This window comes from Haliotis rufescens, unplaced genomic scaffold (assembly GCF_023055435.1).
Source record: "Haliotis rufescens isolate VD_foot unplaced genomic scaffold, xgHalRufe1.0.p SCAF_9, whole genome shotgun sequence".
Lineage (NCBI taxonomy): Eukaryota > Metazoa > Mollusca > Gastropoda > Lepetellida > Haliotidae > Haliotis > Haliotis rufescens.
The window spans coordinates 34,819,666-34,843,896 of record NW_025964383.1 but is presented as its reverse complement, the minus strand read 5'-3'; the positions used below and the strand labels follow the sequence as shown (position 1 = coordinate 34,843,896).

Genomic DNA, 24,231 nt, shown 5'->3' with positions numbered 1-24,231 from the left:
CACCTACTTAAACAGTCGTAGCACTGTTCATTCACTTGTACACATCTGCTGTCGAGGGGTGGTCGGGTAGCCCAGTGGTTAAAGCGATCGCTCGTCATGCCAAAGACCCGGGTTTGATTCCCGACATGGGTACAATGTGTGAAGTCCCCTGCCGTGATATTGCTGGAATATTACTAAAAGCGGCGTAAAACCATCTGCTGTCGTACTGTCAAATCACTTTCTCTGCCTCCTGCTATCTTCGCTTCTCACAATAAATCAGACTTCAAACAAGTGTTGGTACTTTTATTTACAAACTTATGTACATATGCACAATATGGACAGTAGAAATGCTGCATTCACCTCTCCCTGGATATTGGACCTGCATTTTGGAAAGGTTCACTACCTTATACCCAAGGATGTGTGCTCATCAGGTTGTTAAAAGTAATTCATATTTTATATAATTGCTGTTGCATTTAATTGAGTCACTATCATGGACCCCAAGCTGTTCAGACTATGGTTGGTTTGTTGTTTAACGCCGCACTCAGCAATATTCCAGCTATATGACGGCGGTCTGTAAATAATCGAGTCTTGACCAGACAATCCAGTGATTAATATCATGAGCATCTATCCATGCAATTGGGATGGATGACATGTATCAACCAAATCAGCAAGCCTGACCATCCGATACCGTTTGTCGCCTTTTACGACAAGCATAGTCGACTTTCATGGCAAGCATGGGTTGCTGAAGACCCATTCTACCCCGGATCTTCACGGGTCTTCAGACTATGGAGTAGTCTCACTTTACACTAGAGTAAAGAGATAGACCCCACAGAGTCGTAGTAGCCGTCTCGACCAGTTGAGTAGCGCTGTGAAAGATGAATGGTGGCAATTTCCTGAGGACCAAAGTCATACTTTCCAAATTTCTGAAGATACAAAAAGAATTAAACAACATGAGATAAATCGCAAAACAGTACAGTTAACAATTACCATATTTTAGCAGTAGATTCAGTTAAAATTCTCTTGGCATTGAGATCAGGTGCAAATTGACATCAGTGAATGTAGATTTTCAAACAGACAGCAATAGTTATGCTTTATTACAAATGCTTTTTAATAATCAAGACTTGGCTATATAAACTGCCACAATGTTGGGTAACGTTGTCAGGCAACCGCAAGTTGTGGAGCCTGATGCATCTCTAAGGATACGGCTTTCAGCGTTTGTTCACATCGCACTCTACATTATTCCAGCTGTATGATGGCAGCATGTTAATAATTAGGTATGGTATTATGAGCAACGTCCAGTGTTATACTGGAATATTGCTGAGTGCAGTGTTAAACAACACAGAGAAACAAACAGAACTATGATGTGAAAGTCACCGAACCTGACCACCTGATTGGCTTAGTCGTCTCACAGGACAAGCATCGGTTCCTGGACAAACAAAACTATGATGTGAAAGTCACTGAGCCTGACCACCTGATTGGTTTAGTCGTCTCACAGGACAAGCATCGGTTCCTGGACAAACAGAACTATGATGTGAAAGTCACCGAGGCTGACCACCTGATTGGTTTAGTCGTCTCACAGGACAAGCATCGATTCCTGGACAAACAGAACTATGATGTGAAAGTCACCGAGGCTGACCACCTGATTGGCTTAGTCGTCTCACAGGACAAGCATCGATTCCTGGACAAACAGAACTATGATGTGAAAGTCACTGAGCCTCACCACCTGATTGGCTTAGTCGTCTCACAGGACAAGCATCGGTTCCTGGACAAACAAAACTATGATGTGAAAGTCACTGAGCCTGACCACCTGATTGGCTTAGTCGTCTCACAGGACAAGCATCGGTTCCTGGACAAACAGAACTATGATGTGAAAGTCACCGAGGCTGACCACCTGATTGGTTTAGTCGTCTCACAGGACAAGCATCGGTTCCTGGGAACTATTCTAACCCAGAATCCAGACGGGCTTCTGTCCGTGGCTAGGTCAGGTGAAATGGATTTTCTTGTACTATGATGTATGGCAATTTACGTATCTATAGCTGGCAAAGAATATCTCACCCTTAAAACCCCTGCAGCATCAAACGATTCCCGCTCCCTGACATTCCTCCCGGACTCCATCACTTCGGCCTTGGCGGTCCCACTCGGGTCTTTCCGGAACAGCGTGTTCATGACCGTCACATGGAGCTTGACTCTCTCAAACTGTCGAGGCATCAAGCCAGCTGCACTGAACTTTTCCACCAGTCGGTCGCACAGAATCTGAAGACTGAGAGCAAGATCAGAGATAAACAGGTTTCAGTTTAGATCTGGGTTAACTGTAGATTTAACCACCATAAACTGACTTTGGAACCTAACTGCACATCTCTATTATGCGGCATACCACTCATTGTAACATAAAAGGTATGTCATGGTCATATATGGAAAAGCACCAAATTTTCAGTTCTGTTGTATCTGAAACTTGAATACCCTCTCTTAGTCAGTTTCTATGGTGTTTTCTACCCCAAATGCAGGTTGCAGAGTCAGTTGTCCCTGTTTGAATACCGGGTCACATGACGTGATAAAAGATGTCTATATAAAATGCATATACCAAACAACAGATATAACAAATTAAAATTAGTGGTCCCTTTGAGTTCGTTATAACCGTAGTTTACTGTATATGAGGGACACAGGTCAATATGGATTTTGAACCCAACCAGTGATTGATGAGTGATCACTTATCTTCAGACAGTCATTTATTTTGATACTGATTGGGGCCAACCATTACATGATACTCATCCAAGTACCATTAATACCCATTGGGGGATACATCACACCAATCAAAGGGAGACGAGGCTCGAGGAAATTTGTAATTCCAAGCCCACTTTGTAAACTCAAAGGTATGATAAGGGACATTTTGAACAAACTGAAAAGACAAATCTTAATTTGTGCCGAACAAATGAAATACAGTCATGAGTGAGTGAGTTGGGTTTAACACCGCTTTTAACATTATTCTAGTTATATCGTGGCATGTCAGCATAATGTGGGAGGAAAGCCTGAAGTGATGCAGGTCTCAGACGTTTATCACTTCGGTGAAACCCACGAGCACGGTATGGGGCTGACAAACCTAGAAACATAATCAGGGCGAACCGGGATTCGAACCCACAATCACAGGTTTCTGGCGTGCCCAAGGGACGCAACTCTGTGCAGAGAATCGCTGCGCCTTAGACGACTGGGCCACCCATACCCCCAATACAGTCATGAAAGTTGTTCAGCATGTTCATTTTACTGATAACTAGTTGTTAGTATTGATCACAGGATAAAATACAGTTCAAATTTGAAAAAATGGTCTACTTTCTGTATTCCACAAGAAATATAAGCAAGACCAAATCTGTGAAAAATATGGGGTTCACCACCTTTGCATATTTACCTATACACTCTCCGAAAAAATTCAGCATGGATTAACAACTTGGTCACGTACGAATAAGGGGATGTTTCCAGAAGAATTCTACAAAAAAGTTACTTTTCTTGTCACAAATCTGTCGTACTTTTCCAACTAATTGACTATTATAAGAATAAAAAAAAATATTTTACTAACGACTAACGAAGATATGACTTACACATCGGAGCCATCAGTCACCTGTATCTGAGCATACAGGACATCGACAGCGTTGGGATCGTCATTCATGTATTCCAGATCCTGAACCCGAGCCATTAACTTCTGTCCCTTCAGTATTGGCCTGAAGTGAGTGGAGAGAAATGTTAGGTTTTCTGAAAGGACAAGTATGACCAGGGCTTTCTTCACCTACAGGATCGCCTTCTTTAAGAAATGAGCAAAACGTTCATAGATGGTAGTGAAAGTTATCAGATGTATTCAATGAGGACAAGACTTTCAACAGTTGGGCACTTATGACAACACTAAATGGATAACATTTGTCAAAAAAGCTGATAATATTTTTCAAATATTTGAGGTGAGGTGAGGTGAGGTGAGGTGAGGTGAAACGAAACACATCTATGACGTGATATGTGGAATTTTGTTGCAAGATCCACCGGCTAAACAATGCCATGTGACATCAGCTTAGCAACAGGGTTGCTGGGGTTATTGAGTGTGCATAAGCTCCTCTCAGTGATCTATCATCTCCTCATGCAATGCCATTGAATGAGCGAAGAGATGCTGAGAGCTTTCAATGTTTGTTAGTGTAACTTGGTCCCGCAGTACATTAGCATACGCTTTGGTATTGCACAATGTGTAATACAGCTGTATGTTTATCAAACAGGTGATCTCTTCACGGGCAAGTAATAAATCATCATCATCATCATCATCATCATCATCATCATCATCATCATCACTGAATGGCTGAAGAGATTATCTGGCACCTGGGTCGAGACCAGAAGCATCAACTCACTGGACGAGGTCCTCCTTGCACTGTTGCAGCAGCTCTGTAGCCATCCTAATCTCGGCATCGTTGAGAAGAGCCAGTGTCCCCAGGGTCAAGTGAAGCTTCTTTGGATTCTGGAAGAGGCTGGCATCCAGGCCTCGATCCTGCAGAGTCAGAAGGGTGTTACACTACTATCTTGGTCCTCCTACAGCAAGATACTAACACGATTCATCATATCACTGTCATTATAAATCAATGATACACAACACAGACTTTATTCTGTGTTCTTTCACATATGGCTTTTACTATCTGGATATCAAATCGCCACCAAAAAAATACTGATCAACATTTTGGCTCATATGAATTCAGTTATTCAGTCTCATTTGGCCTAAGAAATTGATCACGTTTAAATTCAAAATAGGGTGGGAAGGTTGGTAGGCTTTTATATATTTTCTTATCTTATCTTTTTCATACCCTGGATACATCCATGAGAACTGTTCAATTTTACACATTTTCAAGTCTGCTTTTTATTATTATGTTACGAATCACTTAAAAAAACAACCTAGGTCAGCATCTTAAAATAGGGTTAGTCCGGTTACCAGGGTAACGACACCACAGCACTTTTTCTGTCAGGCCTCAAGTATTGGTGTTGTCTGGATATAACATGTAAATGTGACATCAAGTATTGGTGTTGTCTGGATATAACATGTAAGTGTGACATCAAGTATTGGTGTTGTCTGAATATAACATGTAAATGTGACATCAAGGATTTGTGGCGTCTGAATATAACATGTAAATGTGACATCAAGTATTGATGTCGTCTCAATATAACATGTAAATGTGACATCAAGTATTGGTGGTGTCTGGATATAACATGTAAGTGTGACATCAAGTATTGGTGTTGTCTGAATATAACATGTAAATGTGACATCAAGTATTTGTGGCGTCTGAATATAACATGTAAATGTGACATCAAGTATTGATGTTGTCTGAATATAACATGTAAATGTGACATCAAGTAATGGTGGCGTCTGAATATAACATGTAAATGTGACATCAAGTATTTTTGGTGTCTCAATCTAACATGTAAATGTGACATCAAGTATTTTTGGTGTCTCAATCTAACATGTAAATGTGACATCAAGTATTTTTGGTGTCTCAATCTAACATGTAAATGTGACATCAAGTATTTGTGGTGTCTCAATATAACATGTAAATGTGACATCAAGTATTTGTGGTGTCTCAATATAACATGTAAATGTGACATCAAGTATTGATGTTGTCTAAATATAACATGTAAATGTGACATCAACATGATCAAGTATTTGTGGTGTCTCAACATAACATGTAAATGTGACATCAAGTATTTGTGGTGTCTCAATATAACATGTAAATGTGACATCAAGTATTGGTGTTGTCTGAATATAACATGTAAATGTGACATCAAGCATTGGTGTTGTCTCAATATAACATGTAAATGTGACATCAAGTATTTGTGGTGTCTCAATCTAACATGTAGTGAGTGAGTGAGTGAGTATGGTTTTACGCCGCTTTTAGCAATATTCCAGCAATATCACGGCGGGGGTCACCAGAAATGGGCTTCACACATTTTACCCATGTTGGGAATCGAACCCGGGGCTTCGGCGTGACGAGCGAACGCTTTAACCACTAGGCTACCCGACCGCCCCCAATCTAACATGTAAATGTGACATCAAGTATTGGTGGTGTCTCAACATAACATGTAAATGTAACATCAAGTATTTGTGTCTTCTCAATATAACATGTAAATGTGACATCAAGTATTTGTGGTGTCTCAACATGACATGTAAATGTGACATCAAGTATTTGTGGCAACTCAACATAACATGTAAATGTGACATCAAGTATTGATGTTGTCTGAATATAACATGTAGATGTGACATCAAGTATTGATGTTGTCTGAATATAACATGTAAATGTGACATCAAGTATTTTTGGTGTCTCAATCTAACATGTAAATATGTGACATCAAGTATTTATGGTGTCTCAATATAACATGTAAATGTGACATCAAGTATTTGTGGCAACTCAACATAACATGTAAATGTGACATCAAGTATTGATGTTGTCTGAATATAACATGTAAATGTGACATCAAGTATTGGTGTTGTCTGAATATAACATGTAAATGTGACATCAAGCATTGGTATTGTCTGAATATAACATGTAAATGTGACATCAAGTATTTGTGGCAACTCAACATAACATGTAAATGTGACATCAAGTATTGATGTTGTCTGAATATAACATGTAAATGTGACATCAAGTATTGGTGTTGTCTGAATATAACATGTAAATGTGACATCAAGTTTTGTGGTGTCTCAACATAACATGTAAATGTGACATCAAGTATTTGTGGTGTCTGAATATAACATGTAAATGTGACATCAAGTATTGATGTCTTCTCAATATAACATGTAAATGTGACCACTCACTCCATCACACTCGCGGAGGACATCAGTTTTGAAGTCAACAAAAGAGTGCTCAATGCCGTTGACGCAGATAGAGAGGAAGTGGGTGAATGGTTGCTTCTGGCGGGCAGACTCCACGATCAAGTCAATCCGTGTCTTGGCAGAACTCACACCCTTCCTGTCATGTCCAAGGATAACTGCAATAAGCATTCACAAGAACATGATATTTTCTAAATACACGACATGATTGTAGGTTTCACACTCTATCAAATAACAAATTCTCTTTTTCATAATCCACAAATATGGTTTGTCATCTACCTGATGTAAATGTAGTTTTCATCTACCTGATGTAAAATGTTGTTGTCATCTACCTGATGTAAAATGTTGTCATCTACCTGATGTAAATTTAGTTTTCATCTACCTGATGTAAATGTAGTTGTCATCTACCTGATGTTAATGTAGTTGTCATCTACCTGATGTAAATGTAGTTGTCATCTACCTGATGTAAATGTAGTTGCCATCTACCTGATGTAAATGTAGTTGTCATCTCCCTGATGTAAATGAAGTTGTCATCTACCTGATGTAAATGAAGTAGTCATCTACCTGTGTAAATGTAGTTGTCATCTCCCTGATGTAAATGTTGTTGTCATCTACCTGATGTAAATGTAGTTGTCATCTCCCTGATGTAAATGAAGTTGTCATCTACCTGATGTAAATGAAGTTGTCATCTACCTGATGTAAATGAAGTTGTCATCTACCTGATGTAAATGTAGTTGTCATCTACCTGATGTAAATGTAGTTGTCATCTACCTGATGTTAAATGTTGTTGTCATCTACCTGATGTTAATGTAGTTGTCATCTACCTGATGTTAATGTAGTTGTCATCTACCTGATGTAAATGTAGTTGTCATCTACCTGATGTAAATTTTGTTGTCATCTCCCTGATGTAAATGTTGTTGTCATCTACCTGATGTAAATGTAGTTGTCATCTACCTGATGTAAATGTAGTTGTCATCTACCTGATGTAAATGTAGTTACCATCTACCTGATGTAAATGAAGTTGTCATCTACCTGATGTAAATGTAGTTGTCATCTACCTGATGTAAATGTAATTGCCATCTACCTGATGTTAATGTAGTTGTCATCTACCTGATGTTAATGTAGTTGTCATCTACCTGATGTAAATGAAGTTGTCATCTACCTGATGTAAATGTAGTTATCATCTACCTGATGTAAATGTAGTTGTCATCTACCTGATGTAAATGTAGTTGTCATCTACCTGATGTAAATGTAGTTGTCATCTACCTGATGTAAATGTAGTTGTCATCTACCTGATGTAAATGTAGTTGTCATGTACCTGATGTAATTGCTGTTGTCATCTACCTGATGTAAATGTAGTTGTCATCTACCTGATGTAAATGTAGTTGTCATCTACCTGATGTAAATGTAGTTGTCATCTACCTGATGTTAATGTAGTTGTCATCTACCTGATGTAAATGTAGTTGTCATCTACCTGATGTAAATGTAGTTGTCATCTACCAGATGTAAATGTAGTTGTCATCTACCTGATGTAAATGTAGTTGTCATGTACCTGATGTAAATGTAGTTGTCATCTACCTGATGTAAATGTTGTTGTCATCTACCTGATGTAAATGTAGTTGTCATCTACCTGATGTAAATGTAGTTGTCATCTACCTGATGTAAATGTAGTTGTCATCTACCTGATGTAAATGTTGTTGTCATGTACCAGATGTAAATGTAGTTGTCATCTACCTGATGTAAATGTAGTTGTCATCTACCTGATGTAAATGTTGTTGTCATGTACCTGATGAAAATGTAGTTGTCATCTACCTGATGTAAATGTAGTTGTCATCTACCTGATGTAAATGTAGTTGTCATCTACCTGATGTAAATGTAGTTGTCATCTACCTAATGTAAATGTAGTTATCATCTACCTGATGTAAATGTAGTTATCATCAACCTGATGTAAATGTAGTTGTCATCTACCTGATGTAAATGTAGTTGTCATCTACCTGATGAAAATGTAGTTGTCATCTACCTGATGTAAATGTAGTTGTCATCTACCTGATGTAAATGTAGTTGTCATCTACCTGATGTAAATGTAGTTGTCATCTACCTGATGTAAATGAAGTTGTCATCTACCTGATGTAATTGCTGTTGTCATCTACCTGATGTAAATGTTGTCATCTACCTGATGTAAATGTAGTTGTCATCTACCAGATGTAAATGTAGTTGTCATCTACCTGATGTAAATGTAGTTGTCATCTACCTGATGTAAATGTTGTTGTCATGTACCAGATGTAAATGTAGTTGTCATCTACCTGATGTAAATGTAGTTGTCATCTACCTGATGTAAATGTAGTTGTCATCTACCTGATGTAAATGTAGTTGTCATCTGCCTGATGTAAATGTAGTTGTCATCTACCTGATGTAAATGTAGTTGTCATCTACCTGATGTAAATGTAGTTGCCATCTACCTGATGTAAATGTTGTTGCCATCTACCTGATGTAAATGTAGTTACCATCTACCTGATGTAAAGGAAGTTGTCATCTACCTGATGTAAAGGAAGTTGTCATCTACCTGATGTAAATGTTGTTGCCATCTACCTGATGTAAATGTAGTTACCATCTACCTGATGTAAAGGAAGTTGTCATCTACCTGATGTAAAGGAAGTTGTCACTGGTCTTTACTGAATTTCACCAGCCTCAGACTAGAATATATATCCTAATTTCGAACGTGAGCAATGACTCTCAGGCCAATACTCTGCCCCCAGTCCCCATAAAGTGTCACCCATACAGGAACACGAATTGCCAAATTCATGATAACAAAGTTAGAATCCTGACAAGGAATGTGGTCATTTGGTAGAGCTGTATCATACTGACAGCAGGGCCATCAAAGAGGAAGAGTGAGTGAGTGAGTTGGGGTTAACGCCGCTTTTAACAGTATTCCAGTCATATCATGGCGTGTCAACTAAATGTGGGAGGAAAGCCCCAAGTGATGCAGGTCTTAGACGTTTACCACTTCGGTGAAACCCACGAGCACGGGTAAGGTGCTGACAAACCTAGAAACATAATTGGGGCGAACCGGGATTCGAACCCACAATCATAGGTTTCTGGCATGCCCAAGGGACGCAACTGACAGCAGGGCCATCAAAGAGGAAGAGTGAGTGAGTGAGTTGGGGTTAACGCCGCTTTTAACAGTATTCCAGTCATATCATGGCGTGTCAACTAAATGTGGGAGGAAAGCCCCAAGTGATGCAGGTCTTAGACGTTTACCACTTCGGTGAAACCCACGAGCACGGGTAAGGTGCTGACAAACCTAGAAACATAATTGGGGCGAACCGGGATTCGAACCCACAATCATAGGTTTCTGGCATGCCCAAGGGACGCTACGCTGCACAGCGAATTGCGGCGCCTTAGACGACTGGGCCACCCGTGCACCCCAAAGAGGAAGAGGATTTGATGTCCAAATTAGCTTGCCGAGAGCTAAGCATGGAATCCTAGCCAACTACCTGCTCAGTGAGAGTGTTTTTTTGTTTGTTTTTTGTTTAACTCCTCACTCAGCAATATTCCTGCTAAATGGCGGCGGTCGATAATTAATCGTGTCTGGACCAGACAATCCTGTGATTGACATCATGAGCATCCAACCATGCAATTGGGATACGATGACATGCATCCACCAAGTCAGCGAGCCTGACCCCTGGATCCTGTTAGTCACCTCTTCTGACATGCATGGGACCTTCAATGGTGCAAATTAATAGGGTTTCATTGTATAAAACCTTTACACTATGAAGCAACATTATAAAAATCAGATCTTAGTTCTCGCTACCGCAAAACAAAGATCTGAGAACATCCTATTACAGGTCCCATCAGAACGAATTTCCACGTGACTAATCACAGTGAGATCAGGAGAGTGAAAGTCTGAATGAGTTTTCTAACCATGCCACCTTGAAAGTGTTAACACAAGGTATTCCAAACAACGGTTACGTACAGCTAATAAGGTTCTGTACAGATGATTCCGTCAACATCTTCATCTATTTCTTGCTTTAAAATGGGAAAAACAGTTGAAACGGAAAAGACTTTCAATAGCCCTTGGGTTGTACTGCCATACAATCTCGGACTGAGGAGAAGAAACCCCTCAAATGAAAACTATAACTGAAAACGGAAATTCAACCCTCTTAATAAACCCACAAGATATTTACAATAAACACATTATGTACAAACTGAACTTCCCTGGTATGGAAGTATGCACTTGGAAGTATAGCCCTAGTAGGGCTCTGAAAACACGCAAGCTATGAGTAGGAGCATCTCGCGATGCGTCCTACTCCTATCAGCCCTAAATCTCATCTGCCACGTTCAAAGAGTCACGTGTTACATTCAACCCGCCAAGGAGACATACGAATTCCGCGAAGTAGGTTACGTTTGGTCGAATCCGCGAAGCTGGTGCGTTCAAAAGATGTCCCGGTAACCTGTCCGAGAACACCTTCTGAACATGGCCATTCATTCCAGAATTTTCTTTTGTTTTTTTCAAATTTTGAATCAACTTTGTCAAAATACTTTTCAATAAAGGCTGGAACTTTTGCCGTAAAGCAAGAAAGCGCTATTATCTGATCGACTTCTTGTTAGTCATTTCAATAGTCGGTCAAAGTTTGGGAAATATGGGGAAAGGTTGTCCTGACATGACCTGTAGTGGGCTGTCCTCAGATCTCTGTTAAGTGGTAGTGAGAAGTAAGATCATATTTTAATGAGATTGTCTACGTACCAATTTCTCCCTCCTGTCCTGCCTTGGGGATCCGGATCTGTGTCCGCGTCTCCATCTCTAGCCTCTTCTTGCTCTCTGCCTTCTTCCCGATGATGAACTTGAAGTATGCACTGGGTATGTTCATCGCTACCCGGTAGCCACTGTCTGTCTCTTCAATATTGCTGAAGGCATCGCATACCTCGTCGTTGTACACACAGCTGCTGACATCATCTGTAGCAGTGAGTCACCTGGATTAGGTCTTATAATAGAACTGCATGGTATTATTGGGATACTGCAATTCACTTTTCAAACTATATGTAATATTCTTCCTGTGTTCTGGTACATAGGGTAAGAAAATATAACAATTGTTTTTTTTATTTGTATCACTTAACCTAAATTCTATAGAAATTCATTACTAAAAGAGGTTTCTTTTCAAAATTCATTGACAAAATGGAGGAAACATTGATGTTATCTCCCCTGTAACCATGACTACAAAATGGCGGCAACTTACTATGCAGAGTAATACTTTACTGTAGTATGTAAAACTAGGTCTGCATGTACAATCAGTGTCAAACACTTTATCTTCCAATATATTGCAATGCAAGCTTTAGGTCAATACAGAACCCTAGGATTGATCTGTTTCTTTGTTTAACAAATGTTATATTTGGGATAGCACTTTCTTAGTAAAGTACAGATTCTCAAACTGTTTTGGGTTGAGTCCCATCTGGGATTCAAACCCACACTTGCCAGAGTGAGGCACCTAATCGCCAGCACACAAAGTCAGCGATCTAACCCACTCAGCCACCGAGGCTTCCACAAAATGAAAGTCTGACAACTGGTAGTCTAGATCACGTACTTTGAGTACCCCTCTGACAAGTGTAAATTGGCACGGCTCCCATGGCCGAAAGCTATGAATACACAATGCCATTTAGAAAGTGGTCAAATGTAACAAATGTTATATTTGGGACGGGACTCAACCAAAAAAAGTACGAGAATCTGTACTTTACTAAGAAAGTGTTATCCCAAATATAACATTTGTTACATTTGACCACTTTCTAAATGGCATTTTGCATTCATGTTTCTTTGTTGTTGGCTATTTAATGCCACACTCAGCAATAATCCATCTACATGATAACGGCCTGTAAATAAATGAGTCTGGACCAGACAAACCAATCTACTAGGCCACATATAATCACCAACAAAAATTATACCACCACCAATCCAAACTAATAAAACACAACTCCAAAAACCACACATCCACACCCTCCCAGACCCTTAGTCCCCAAACCTTAGACCCCCAAGTTTTCAAATTCCAAACTCAAAATTATATATATTCTGTACAATGTTCCTCATTCAGTTTTGCTTGACAATGGTATAAGGATCTATACCGAAACGTTGTCTTTACAGTATTGTTATCCATACATTGTGTCTACTTTGTCATCCGTAAACTTCTAAGTAATGCCTATCAAACAATTCAACTCAATGGATCGGAATTGTATTCTACCCCAGGAGAAGGTAGACAATATGCCGACATCCTTCAACATATACAGAAGGGAAAGAATGCAAAAATAAAAAATCTGGCAGTCTCATTCAGCTCAGCTCCACTGCCGATACCTCCAAATGCAAGCAAGCAAGTAGCTTCTGCATCACCATAATTACGGGATGAGGTGAGGTGAAATGGGGTTTAACGTCGCGTCCAAGATTATTGCACTTATATAGCGACGTGCATGCACGTGTATGTGTGTGTATGGCTGCTTGTTCTAGTCCGGACTGATGCCGATTTAGAGTGCTAGCACACTGAGATACCATGCCGCAGTTTAACATAAATACCCCACTCAGACATAGTATACTGACTCCGAGCCGACCAGTCCTTGTTTTAGCCCCTTAATGCCGAGCGCCAGACAGGGTAACAACAAGTACCATCTTTTAACGTCTTTTGGTATGACGCGGCTGGGATCGAACCCCGGACCTTCCGCTCTCCGGGCGGACGCTCTACCATTAGACCACGGAGGCGGTTAATTACGGGATGAAGATTTCTCGTCTCAAGACTATTTGAAAGAACAGAAGTGATAGTTGAAACTCCAACGGCAAGCCAATCATGGCAGCGTACCCAGACCTGATTCTACAAAAAGCTGAGTCACGGCTAGGGAGGGTGTGATACGTGGGCAAATGACGACAGGCGGCCTCTGGTCTCTAGAGGAGACGAAAATTGTACATAAATGTCTTGGAGCTCAAAGTTATTCACCTGGCCCTCCTATCACTTTGCAGAGCCAGCAACTACAGATCTATTTTGGTCAACCAGACAATCTCATTAAATCATATCTTAGTTCTCGCTACCGCTAAACAAAGATCTGAGGACATCCCATTAGGGGTCACGTCAAAATGACCTTTCATCCAACCAATCAAGGCGTCGCTTACCAGATCATGAAAGTGACGGTCGGAATGTGATTTCTAATAATGCAAACTCGAAAACCTTAACACGGGGTATTCCAAACGATAGTTACGGGTTTAACGACTGAATCCATACAATCTAGACCATATATTTGCATTTCCAGAATGTTCTTTTGTTCAGGTTTCAAATTTTTAATTGAGAATTTGTCAAAATATGTTTCGAAGTGTAGTCGCCAATTTGAATTTAGTGCTGTAAAGCACGAGAAAGCTGCCTTCTGATTGGCTAATGTCTACTTCTTGTCAGTTCTTCCATTGGTTGGTCTAAATTCGCGCAAGGTTGGTCTGACGTGACTCGTAATCGGATGTCCTCAGATCTTTGTTTAGCAATAGCGAGAACTAAGATCTGATTTTAATGAGATTGGTCAACCAGACGGCTATGGCCTATGTGAACCATGTGGGAGGGTCAAAATCTCAGACCTTGATTCAGATCACCAAGGAACGATGGGACTTCTGCCCAATAATTCAGCTGTCATTAACAGCAGTTTACATTCCAGGGATGGAGAACATTCAAGCAGCCTGGGAGTCCCGTCACTTCCCAGACTTAGGTCTTCAGCAACCCATGCTAGCTGTGAAAGGCGACTATGCTTGTCGTAAGATCGGGATCGGGTGGTCAGACTCGCTGACTTGGTTGATGCATGCCATCGTATCCCAAAAAAATAAATCAACTGATCATTCATTTCTTGCTGGGCTGCCACGTGCATATTACATAACACACATTTCACCTCGCTTCAAACCTGGATTTAAATTCAATAATTACCCCAGACACAAGAAATGCCAAAAGGAACCTTTATCAAGTAATCTGACCGGTGCTACCACTAATTACACCTGTAATAAATTCATGCACTGAGCATCAAGTGAATGGCGACAAACACACAAATGTAGGGATATACCAGAAAACATGGATGACAACAAGAGAGTAGTAATCGTATTATTCACGGAATCCGAAATCTGAAAATGCTTTCACTGCAGGGATACTTTTTTTTATTATTTAACTATAACCATCAGGGGTATTTCCAAATGACTACATCCGATGAGCTTCCGCCATTCTTTTTGTCTGTTTGTTTAGGCTGAAGAAATTAATTAACATGCGCCCTTTGTCAAAATCTTTATAGATCACAGGTAACCAATCAGTGTTAAAAATGTGCAAAACAATTATTGCCTCCAAATTTATTTACGCTGTCTTTACAGACAGTAGCCCAATCTCTTGTTACGCTCAATTGCGTTAGCGAGCAAATTGACTAACGGCAGCTAGTGAGCCCCAGCGGCCAGTGTCAGACAGCCAGAGATTAGTGCCCCTTTTGGGTGATTAACATTTTACAATTATTTGTGTTTGCATGTGACCATGTGATTTTAACCTCATGCATTTTCAGTCCAATTTTTAAAGGTAAATGAAAAAAATAAGGTGCCAGGAAGTAGTAGCCATTTTCGCTTCAGGCGAGGTGGCGTTTTTGCCAAATCGTTGCTGTTTTCACTCGGGGACTTTTTGGTGAGACCTGTCCTGTTTTAGCTATAACCCCATGTCAATCAATGTATTCGTCTGGTCCAACATCATACAGCTGGAATATTGCTGAGTGAGGCTTTATACAACAATCAAACGGCAACAATGCAGTTCACCGGGCACAACTAACACCCGCCTTCGGTCTTAGGGAAACTTACACGTCTTTATGATCCAACACCCGTTTTCGGTCTTAGGGAAACTTACACGTCTTTACGATCCAACACCCGTTTTCGGTCTTAGGGAAACTTACACGTCTTTACGATCCAACACCCGTTTTCGGTCTTAGGGAAACTTACACGTCTTTACGATCCAACACCCCTTTTCGGTCTTAGGGAAACTTACACGTCTTTACGATCCAACACCCGTTTTCGGTCTTAGGGAAACTTACACGTCTTTACGATCCAACACCCGTTTTCGGTCTTAGGGAAACTTACACGTCTTTACGATCCAACACCCGTTTTCGGTCTTAGGGAAACTTACACGTCTTTACGATCCAACACCCGCCTTCGGTCAGGGAAACTTACACGTCTTTACGATCCAACACCCGCCTTCGGTCTTAGGGAAACTTACACGTCTTTACGATCCAACACCCGCCTTCGGTCTTAGGGAAACTTTACGTCTTTATGATCTAACACCCGCCTTCGGTCTTAGGGAAACTTACACGTCTTTATGAACTAACACCCGTTTTCGGTCTTAGGGAAACTTACACGTCTTTATGATCTAACACCCGCCTTCGGTCTTAGGGAAACTTACACGTCTTTATGATCTAACACCCGTTTTCGGTCTTAGGGAAACTTACACGTCTTTACGATCCAACACACGTTTTCGGTCTTAGGGAAACTTACACGTCTTTATGATCTAACACCCGCCTTCGGTCTTAGGGAAACTTACACGTCTTTACGATCCAACACCCCTTTTCGGTCCTTAGGGTTAGCTTGCTTTGGGCAAGGGTTGGCCATAAATTCTTACCTTTTCAAGCGTACATCCAGTTAATCCGATTGGTCGGTTAATCCGATTGGTCGGTCATGTTGACATAAACAATGGCAGGTGTGGTTTCAAGAAAAAATGAATGGGAGAGCGGACTGTGACGTCATACGCATGCGCAATTCATTGTTTACTGAATTACGCATGCTTGTTAATGGGGTGCTAATGACTCGTTAAACGAGCACTGATTACATGTGATAGCGCTCGTGGTCCAGTGGTACAGCGTCGGCTTCTTAACGCATTAGGCTAATTAGCCAAGCCGGTGAGCCGGCGAAACGCGTTCGAGCCCCTAATAGCCCCACGGCGCTAATTGGAACTGAAAAAGTGCGCCCGGTAAAGTGCACTACCCCCAATCAAACAGAATCCAACTGTTTAACGGATGACATCAAGCTTCCATAGACCTATAACAGTAACTCACCTGTGTAAATGTCCTCTTCTGCCGTGTTGATTTCGTTTTTCTGAATTGGATTTTTTCTGTAACATCTGTTTGCAACCATAACAATCTGCGGCCGAAGCACGTCCATAACGCTGACTCGAATTATGAATATAATGTTCTGCACTAACGAAGGTTGTGATATTTAGTTCTGTTTTGTCCTACTGACATGTAAACACTTCTCTCTTGCATATGTTCAGAGGAAGTTGGTATCGGAAGTTTCCCCAACGCATGCGCACTCCATTCAATAAAAATGTCAGCCATGAATGAACCTCGGAAAGTTGCAGGTGCTCGTTTGATTGTCTGTCACTGAATTCCCTGTGAAGGTGTTTCATAAATTGTGAGTGATCATCTATATGACCGTTATCAAGTACGTGCCCTGTTCGTCAAACAGTGTTTCTAAAAGTCAATGATTCAACATCCTGGGGAATTTTCCATCTCACGGAGAATACCAGTCTGTCAAATATTTTCATTTCTGAAACACTTTGTTTAATTTGTACTTTCGGTTTGAAATATTTACTGCAGCTGCGTAATATAATTCCATAAATAATAAAATATGTTATGCTATTGATAAGTACTAAACGGCCCAAGTATGCAGTAACTTTACCTGTTTGTGCTGTGAAAATTCTCTGGTCCAAGGCGAACGTTGCTATGTTAATGTATATATACGTGTATTTTCCTAATTGCAAAACGTTCTTCCCATGAGTAATGTGTGTTAGAAGATGTCTGAATTCTGACTTGTGCCCCCCTTGCAGGAAATACTTTGTAAGGGTAAATACTGTGACTCTGAACATGCTGAACAACAACAAAAAATGTATTAGGCTAATAGGCATAGATCTACAACCAATTCAAAGTAATAACCTCCATTTTTGGTAATTCTATTTATCTTGAACATTTGTGATATTTGTCAAGATGGCACTTTATCTGGTGCAGCATTTTATTATGTAATATGCCTTCGGGGGTGGTGGGGTAGCCTTGTGGTTAAAGCGTTAGCTTGTCATGCTGAAGGCCTGGGTTCTATTCCCCACTTGTGTACAGTGTGTGAATCCCATTTCTGATATACCTGCCATGATATTGCTGAATATTGCTAAAAGCGGCCTAAAACCACACACACTCACTCATATGCCTTTTTAATCCTTAGGATTAGTGGTACATTGTATTAGGTTAGGTTACCCACCAACTCTATCCGGAGCACCTTTAGAATACAGTTCCACAACTTCTTGTGTGCACGATCTCTGTCGTTGGTCATGTCTCTCGAAGACAAGCAACCAGTTTTTGTGAGAATCCGTCAGATGCGAACTTGAGAACTTGCGGGTACGCACGAATGACATGGGATTTAATAACTCGTCTGGTCATTTTTGTGACAGAAATGTGTGGTAGGGAACACTGTAAGGATAATGTGAATAATGGTAAGGAACTAGGGAGGCATGATGATGATGAGTATGGCTAGTGACGACACAAGGGTGAGTTTGCTGTTGAATCAGTACTAAATAAATGTAGTGGGTGAAAGTGGCTTGTGTGAATGTGCCAGGACAGTTTCCAATAGCCAAAATATTTGACACAAAACCATTTCATCCTTTTTTTTCTCAACATTTTTGTGTGAAGAATATTAGGAGCAGCTATAGAATCAATAATAGCCACTAAACGGGTACCTAACCCTAATGATCGTAAAGGGATGATTGATCGTAAAGGGGACCCAAGAGTTAAGGATAGAGTTCAGGGTAATCTCATAGCCACTAAATGGGTACCTAACCCTAACCCTTCAATGATATCCATTAAATGGGTACCTAAATCATCTGGATGTGTTCAGCCCCATTATAATTTTACCTAATAAACTGCATTCCTGTGCAAAATAATGAAACTTAATGAATTGAAAAAATAATATATGTATATTAGTTCCAATTTATCATCATTTTAGCCACTTGAATTCCGAAAAAAAAATGAAATAAAAAATATATTGTAAATAAAAGTGCTGTCGTAAACTAGCGCTTGCTATAAAATGCGCCACCGCAGGCTATATCTAGTAAACAAATATTCTAAACTCTCAACATTGCTAGGCGTATTCAATGACATTGCATGTAGAGATGATAGATCCCTGGGAGGAGCATATGCACGCTCAATGACCCCTGACGTCACAGGGCATTGTTTCGCCAGTGTGACTGGTAACAAAATACTACAAATTACGTCATAGGGCATTATCACATGTTTGAAAAGTTTGTGGTACTGTATTCTAAATGTAGGCCCTCTATCTTTTATAGCCTGTTGATCCCTTTTTCAATCATGCGCATCAAGGTAAACAATCAGGTGCTGATAGCTTGGTAAATAAGCATTCATTATTTGTGATAACTCTCATGGCGGTGCAGGAGAAAATGGCCTCAGACAATTTGGAGAAAATGTACCAGAATATTAGAGAAACAAGACTGACAAATCTGTATTGACTTAGTTTATTTATTGTTTTGACATTTAGTTTACCTATTGATAGGATATTCTGGAATGTCTCTATGTCACATGGTTTCCAAGTCCATCTCCAACTCCAACTCTTCCTAAGGTAGTGGACCCATGAAGATCCGGGGTAGAATAGGTCTTCAGCAACCCATGCTTGCCGTAAAAGGTGACTATGCTTGCCGTAAAAGGTGACTATGCTTGTCGCTAGAGGTGACTAACGGGATCGGGTGGTCAGGCTCGCTGACTTAGTTGATGCATGTCATCGATCCCAATTGAGTGAATCGATGCTCATGATGTCAATCACTGGATTGTCTACTCCAGACTTAATTATTTACAGATAGCCATCATATATCTGGAATATTGCTGAGTGTGGCGTTAAACAACAAACAAACAAAACAACACATGTAACATGTGGTTTGGCATTATACTGCTGCAATGTTGCGTCACATGCCTGCATTTGCACAAAGGGTAGAACATGATCTCAGACAATGTCGTCCCGGTAACATACGCCATTCAAATTGCCATTAACAATGAAGAGTCGTGTTCTCACATGGTTGTGGATCCCGTTAGTCGCCTTTTACGTTAGTCGCCTAACGGGATCAGGTGGCCAGACTCGCTGACTTGGTTGATGCATGTCATCAATCCCAAGTGAGTGGATCGATGCTCATGATATTAATCACTGGATTGTCTGGTCCAGACTTGATTCTTTACAGACCGCCGTCATATAGCTGTTATATTGCTGAGTGCGGCATTAAAAAACAAACCAACAAACACAAGTTGTTTATCTGCTTCAGTCAACTTTAACATGACGTCGGTCGGCGCTGAGCCAAGCAGCACAAGTGAAGACGAGCAGAGGGTGCATGTGAAATCTTCAACGTTGGCTGTTGAACAGGGGGCCATGGAAGGCTGTGTGAAGCCCTCTGAGGCTGTTGATTCTCTAGGACAGGAACCAGCGTATCATACTGAAGATGGCCGTGATGGAAACGAAGGAGTTACCTCCCCTAGTGATGTTGGCAGTGGAGGTAAGATGCTCAGATTTTTGTCAGGCCCTGTAAAGTTAGAGTACTGCTTACGACTGAACAAATGGGCACTCATCATTTTGGGCATGTGTAGTGCAATAATATAATTCAACCAATACACTTTATGCTACAGTGACCTGTGAAGATCCGGGTTGGAATAGGTCTTCAGCAACCAATGCTTGTCGTAAGAGGTGACTATCAGGATTGTGTGGTCAAGCTCGCTGACTTGGTTGATACATGTCTGGATTGTCTGGTCCAGACACAATTATTTACAGACCGCTGTCATATAGCTGGAATATTGCTGAGTGCAGCGTTAAATAGCATATAATAACAAACAAATATGCAGCTGTGCTGCCATGGCTGCAAAGACCTTCAAAGGTATGGCCATGGGTTGGCATAGAAAGTCAAAAGTGACATTGCCATGAACTGTACGTGGGCACACTTTTCATGGAACTGGAGTATTTGACTGTGCTTTAAGTAATAGATAGAGGACGAGTGCCAGTACAACTGTCTGTGAGAGCACTGGCAAATACTTGAGTTCCACGAACTATTCAGTGCAGATTGCACCAACTCAATCATGCACATTCGAAGTAGATTACACGATTTCATATGAGCTGTGTGGTTCTTGTAATGCTGGGACATGTAACTCGGGTACCCGGGTCGGGTGGGTATTGAGTAGGTCCCGGGTACCCACAGGACTACCCAGACTTGTGGTTAGTCACGTGATATATTGTCTAATGACTAAAACTAACTGGAACACTATAGTTACACTATAAGTCATTAATGTTCGCTTTTCTATCTGACTATGCACCCATTCCGTCCGAATTTTCATATGGTTGAAAAAAGATATAACTTAAGTCAACTTCAGTGTATGCATGACCAGATTGTTAATACATGTATCTAAATACGTTTTGCCAGGGTTATGCTAAAAAAGTTACTAATCGGACATTTTGAGACATCTCCTGAGACCTACAGTGGGTACCCGGGTAGGGTAGGGTAATAGGGGGCAGGTACCCAGGTAGTAAATATGGACTTGTCCCAGCCCTAGGTTCTTGCAGTCAAGTGTTTGTTTCAGGCCTGTCAGTCTAAAATATTCAAATTTTACGAAGCATGAGCGTTTCACGCCTTAATAAACTGTATACCTTATTGTACTTTATCAACATATAAATGTACTCCTCTTGACTAAAATCGTGACCACCCATTGGACATAAATATTTGCCTGTGTTGAATTAGAGCATGTTGTTTTTACATACCTAGTTGTAAATAAATTTGTGTACTGTAAATCTTGATATTAACATGAGCGTGAATTAAATGCGAAAAATGCGAGTGGTCTTTGCTCGCATTATTAAATATCGCGTTTATATCAACAATAAGACATTGATTTTGGATAGCAGAAATACCAACTTAGACATACACTGAAAAAAACAACTATGTATTCCACATCACTGTTTATTGAGCAGCACTTGTTACAAGTATATAAACAATGTCATTCAAACACTAATTACATCCTGTGAATTGCCACTGCTGGGGTCAAGACAAGCGTTCTACTCACTCATGTCATCACTGATCACACCTGCAAGTCCAGACAGACGCCACCCAACACAGTGTCTTTGCGACTGCATCAAAGGCCGACACGAGCCAGCATGCACGTATTGTTTTAGCTGAAGTACTCTACTCAGCGCTAATAAGCAGTGCTATTTGGTGTGTGATTGGATTAATGTAAGGATTCTACTGTAAACCTGACAGAGGACATTTTGTTTAGATATAAATCCACTGATGCTTGAGAGGAAGGGGTGTCACATTCATATTGAGTCGCATTTTTGGCTAGGGGTCAGGGGTCGCATTCTTTTGGAGACGCATTAATTTCACATTTTACAGTAGATACTTCATTTCTTTATTTGAGAAAATATTTTACATCCTGAAAAACTAAAATGCAAAGTCTACCTGATTGACATTCTAAAATGTTGAGTTGGGTGAATTGAGAGAACAGTAAATATTACACATGGTCAGTTGCCGCCATTTTGAATGGATACAGGGGAGATAACAATGTGAGAAATTAATCACTTCCTCGTTTCAGCCATTTTGTCAATCCATTTTGAAGGGAAACATCATTTGTGAATGAATTTCTGAATAGATTTTATGTTAAACAATACAAATGCATTAATTTCACAGTATGTCATGGGTACCAAACTCCCACTTTCATTTCTAAAGCATTTGGTTCTGCTTGTCTGATCAAAAAGAAGTTTCATTAAGTGTATGCTCCTGTAAACGTGAGGCATACACACAGCAGTTGCTTTGTGTGAAGCTCATGGTTGGCCATAAAGTAAAACCTCAAACAAGTCCACAGGGCTTGTGGTATTTCTTTCTGCTTGCCCTGCAAAAGGCTACTACTGTACTCGTTCTTATAAAATGTGGGCGGTCGGGTAGCCTAGTGGTTAATGCGTTAGCTCGTCACGCCGAAGACCCGGGTTCGATTCCCAACATGGGTACAATTTGTGAAGCCCATTTCTGGTGTCCCCCGCCGTGATATTGCTGGAATATTGCTAAAAGCGGCGTAAAACCATACTCACTCACTCACTCTTATAAAATGTCTTTCATGTAATATTTATAAAATACATTCACATGTTAACATGATCAAGACTCAGTCAGAATATTTATAGATACCTCCCCGAAAATCTTGTATCAAATTTTAGGGCTTATTTTTCTCAGAAACTACTGAAGTTACTTGAGTGAAAGTTTGCATGCTTATCTACATGATCTAAGAGATACTTGTCAAGACTGAGTACGAAACTTGGTCCCATCATTTATTGTTACGGCCCTTGCTCCGTGATTGTCGACTTAGTGCATAGTGTGGCCAATGGGGACAAGTTTTCTCAGAAACTACTGAAGTTACTTGAATGAAAGTTTGCATGCTTATCTATGAGATACTTGTCAAGACTGAGTACGAAACTTGGTCCCATCATTTATTGTTACGGCCCTTGCTCCGTGATTGTCGACTTAGTGCATAGTGTGGCCAATGGGGACAAGTTTTCTCAGAAACTACTGAAGTTACTTGAATGAAAGTTTGCATGCTTATCTATGAGATACTTGTCAAGACTGAGTACGAAACTTGGTCCCATCATTTATTGTTATGGCCCTTGCTCCGTGATTGTCGACTTAGTGCATAGTGTGGCCAATGGGGACAAGTTTTCTCAGAAACTACTGAAGTTACTTGAATGAAAGTTTGCATGCTTATCTATGAGATACTTGTCAAGACTGAGTACGAAACTTGGTCCCATCATTTATTGTTACGGCCCTTGCTCCGTGATTGTCGACTTAGTGCATAGTGTGGCCAATGGGGACAAGTTTTCTCAGATACCGGTACTACTGAAGTTACTTGAATGAAAGTTTGCATGCTTATCTACATGATCTAAGAGATACTTGTCAAGACTGAGTACGAAACTTGGTCCCATCATTTATTTGTTTAGTGTTATGGCCCTTGCTCCGTGATTGTCGACTTAGTGCATAGTGTGGCCAATGGGGACAAGTTTTCTCAGAAACTACTGAAGTTACTTGAATGAAAGTTTGCATGCTTATCTATGAGATACTTGTCAAGACTGAGTACGAAACTTGGTCCCATCATTTATTGTTACGGCCCTTGCTCCGTGATTGTCGACTTAGTGCATAGTGTGGCCAATGGGGACAAGTTTTCTCAGAAACTACTGAAGTTACTTGAATGAAAGTTTGCATGCTTATCTATGAGATACTTGTCAAGACTGAGTACGAAACTTGGTCCCATCATTTATTGTTACGGCCCTTGCTCCGTGATTGTCGACTTAGTGCATAGTGTGGCCAATGGGGACAAGTTTTCTCAGAAACTAC

General features: G+C 40.5%; 2 protein-coding genes across 2 annotated transcripts in view; one reads left to right on the top strand and one right to left on the bottom strand.

Moving 5' to 3' along the window:
- Positions 1 to 634: 634 nt before the first annotated feature.
- LOC124147800 (activating signal cointegrator 1 complex subunit 1-like) lies at positions 635 to 17,243 on the bottom strand. Its single transcript, XM_046518577.2, has 7 exons — positions 16,892 to 17,243; positions 11,562 to 11,771; positions 6,803 to 6,975; positions 4,356 to 4,492; positions 3,570 to 3,689; positions 2,035 to 2,239; positions 635 to 902 (listed from the first exon to the last, which is right to left on the bottom strand). The coding sequence occupies exons 1-7, from the start codon at positions 16,995 to 16,997 to the stop codon at positions 786 to 788; spliced, it is 1,068 nt and encodes a 355-aa protein (XP_046374533.2). The 5' UTR covers positions 16,998 to 17,243; the 3' UTR covers positions 635 to 785.
- LOC124147799 overlaps positions 17,149 to 24,231 on the top strand; it is a 41,696-nt gene continuing 34,613 nt past the window's right edge. The window contains exons 1-2 of the mRNA XM_048391404.1: positions 17,149 to 17,246; positions 20,146 to 20,373. Of these exons, the coding sequence (XP_048247361.1) occupies positions 20,157 to 20,373 (217 nt within the window). The 5' untranslated portion in view covers positions 17,149 to 17,246; positions 20,146 to 20,156. The remainder of the gene's footprint in view (positions 17,247 to 20,145; positions 20,374 to 24,231) is intronic.

Coding starts and splice junctions, on each gene's coding strand:
- LOC124147800 (XM_046518577.2), bottom strand. CDS start 16,997: ATGGACGTGCTTCGGCCGCAGATTGTTATGGTTGCAAACAGATGTTAC. Junction 6,976..11,561: donor AGGACAGGAGGGAGAAATTG/GTACGTAGACAA, acceptor TGCTTATTGCAG/TTATCCTTGGACATGACAGG. Junction 4,493..6,802: donor TCCTCCGCGAGTGTGATGGA/GTGAGTGGTCAC, acceptor CTGACTCTGCAG/GATCGAGGCCTGGATGCCAG.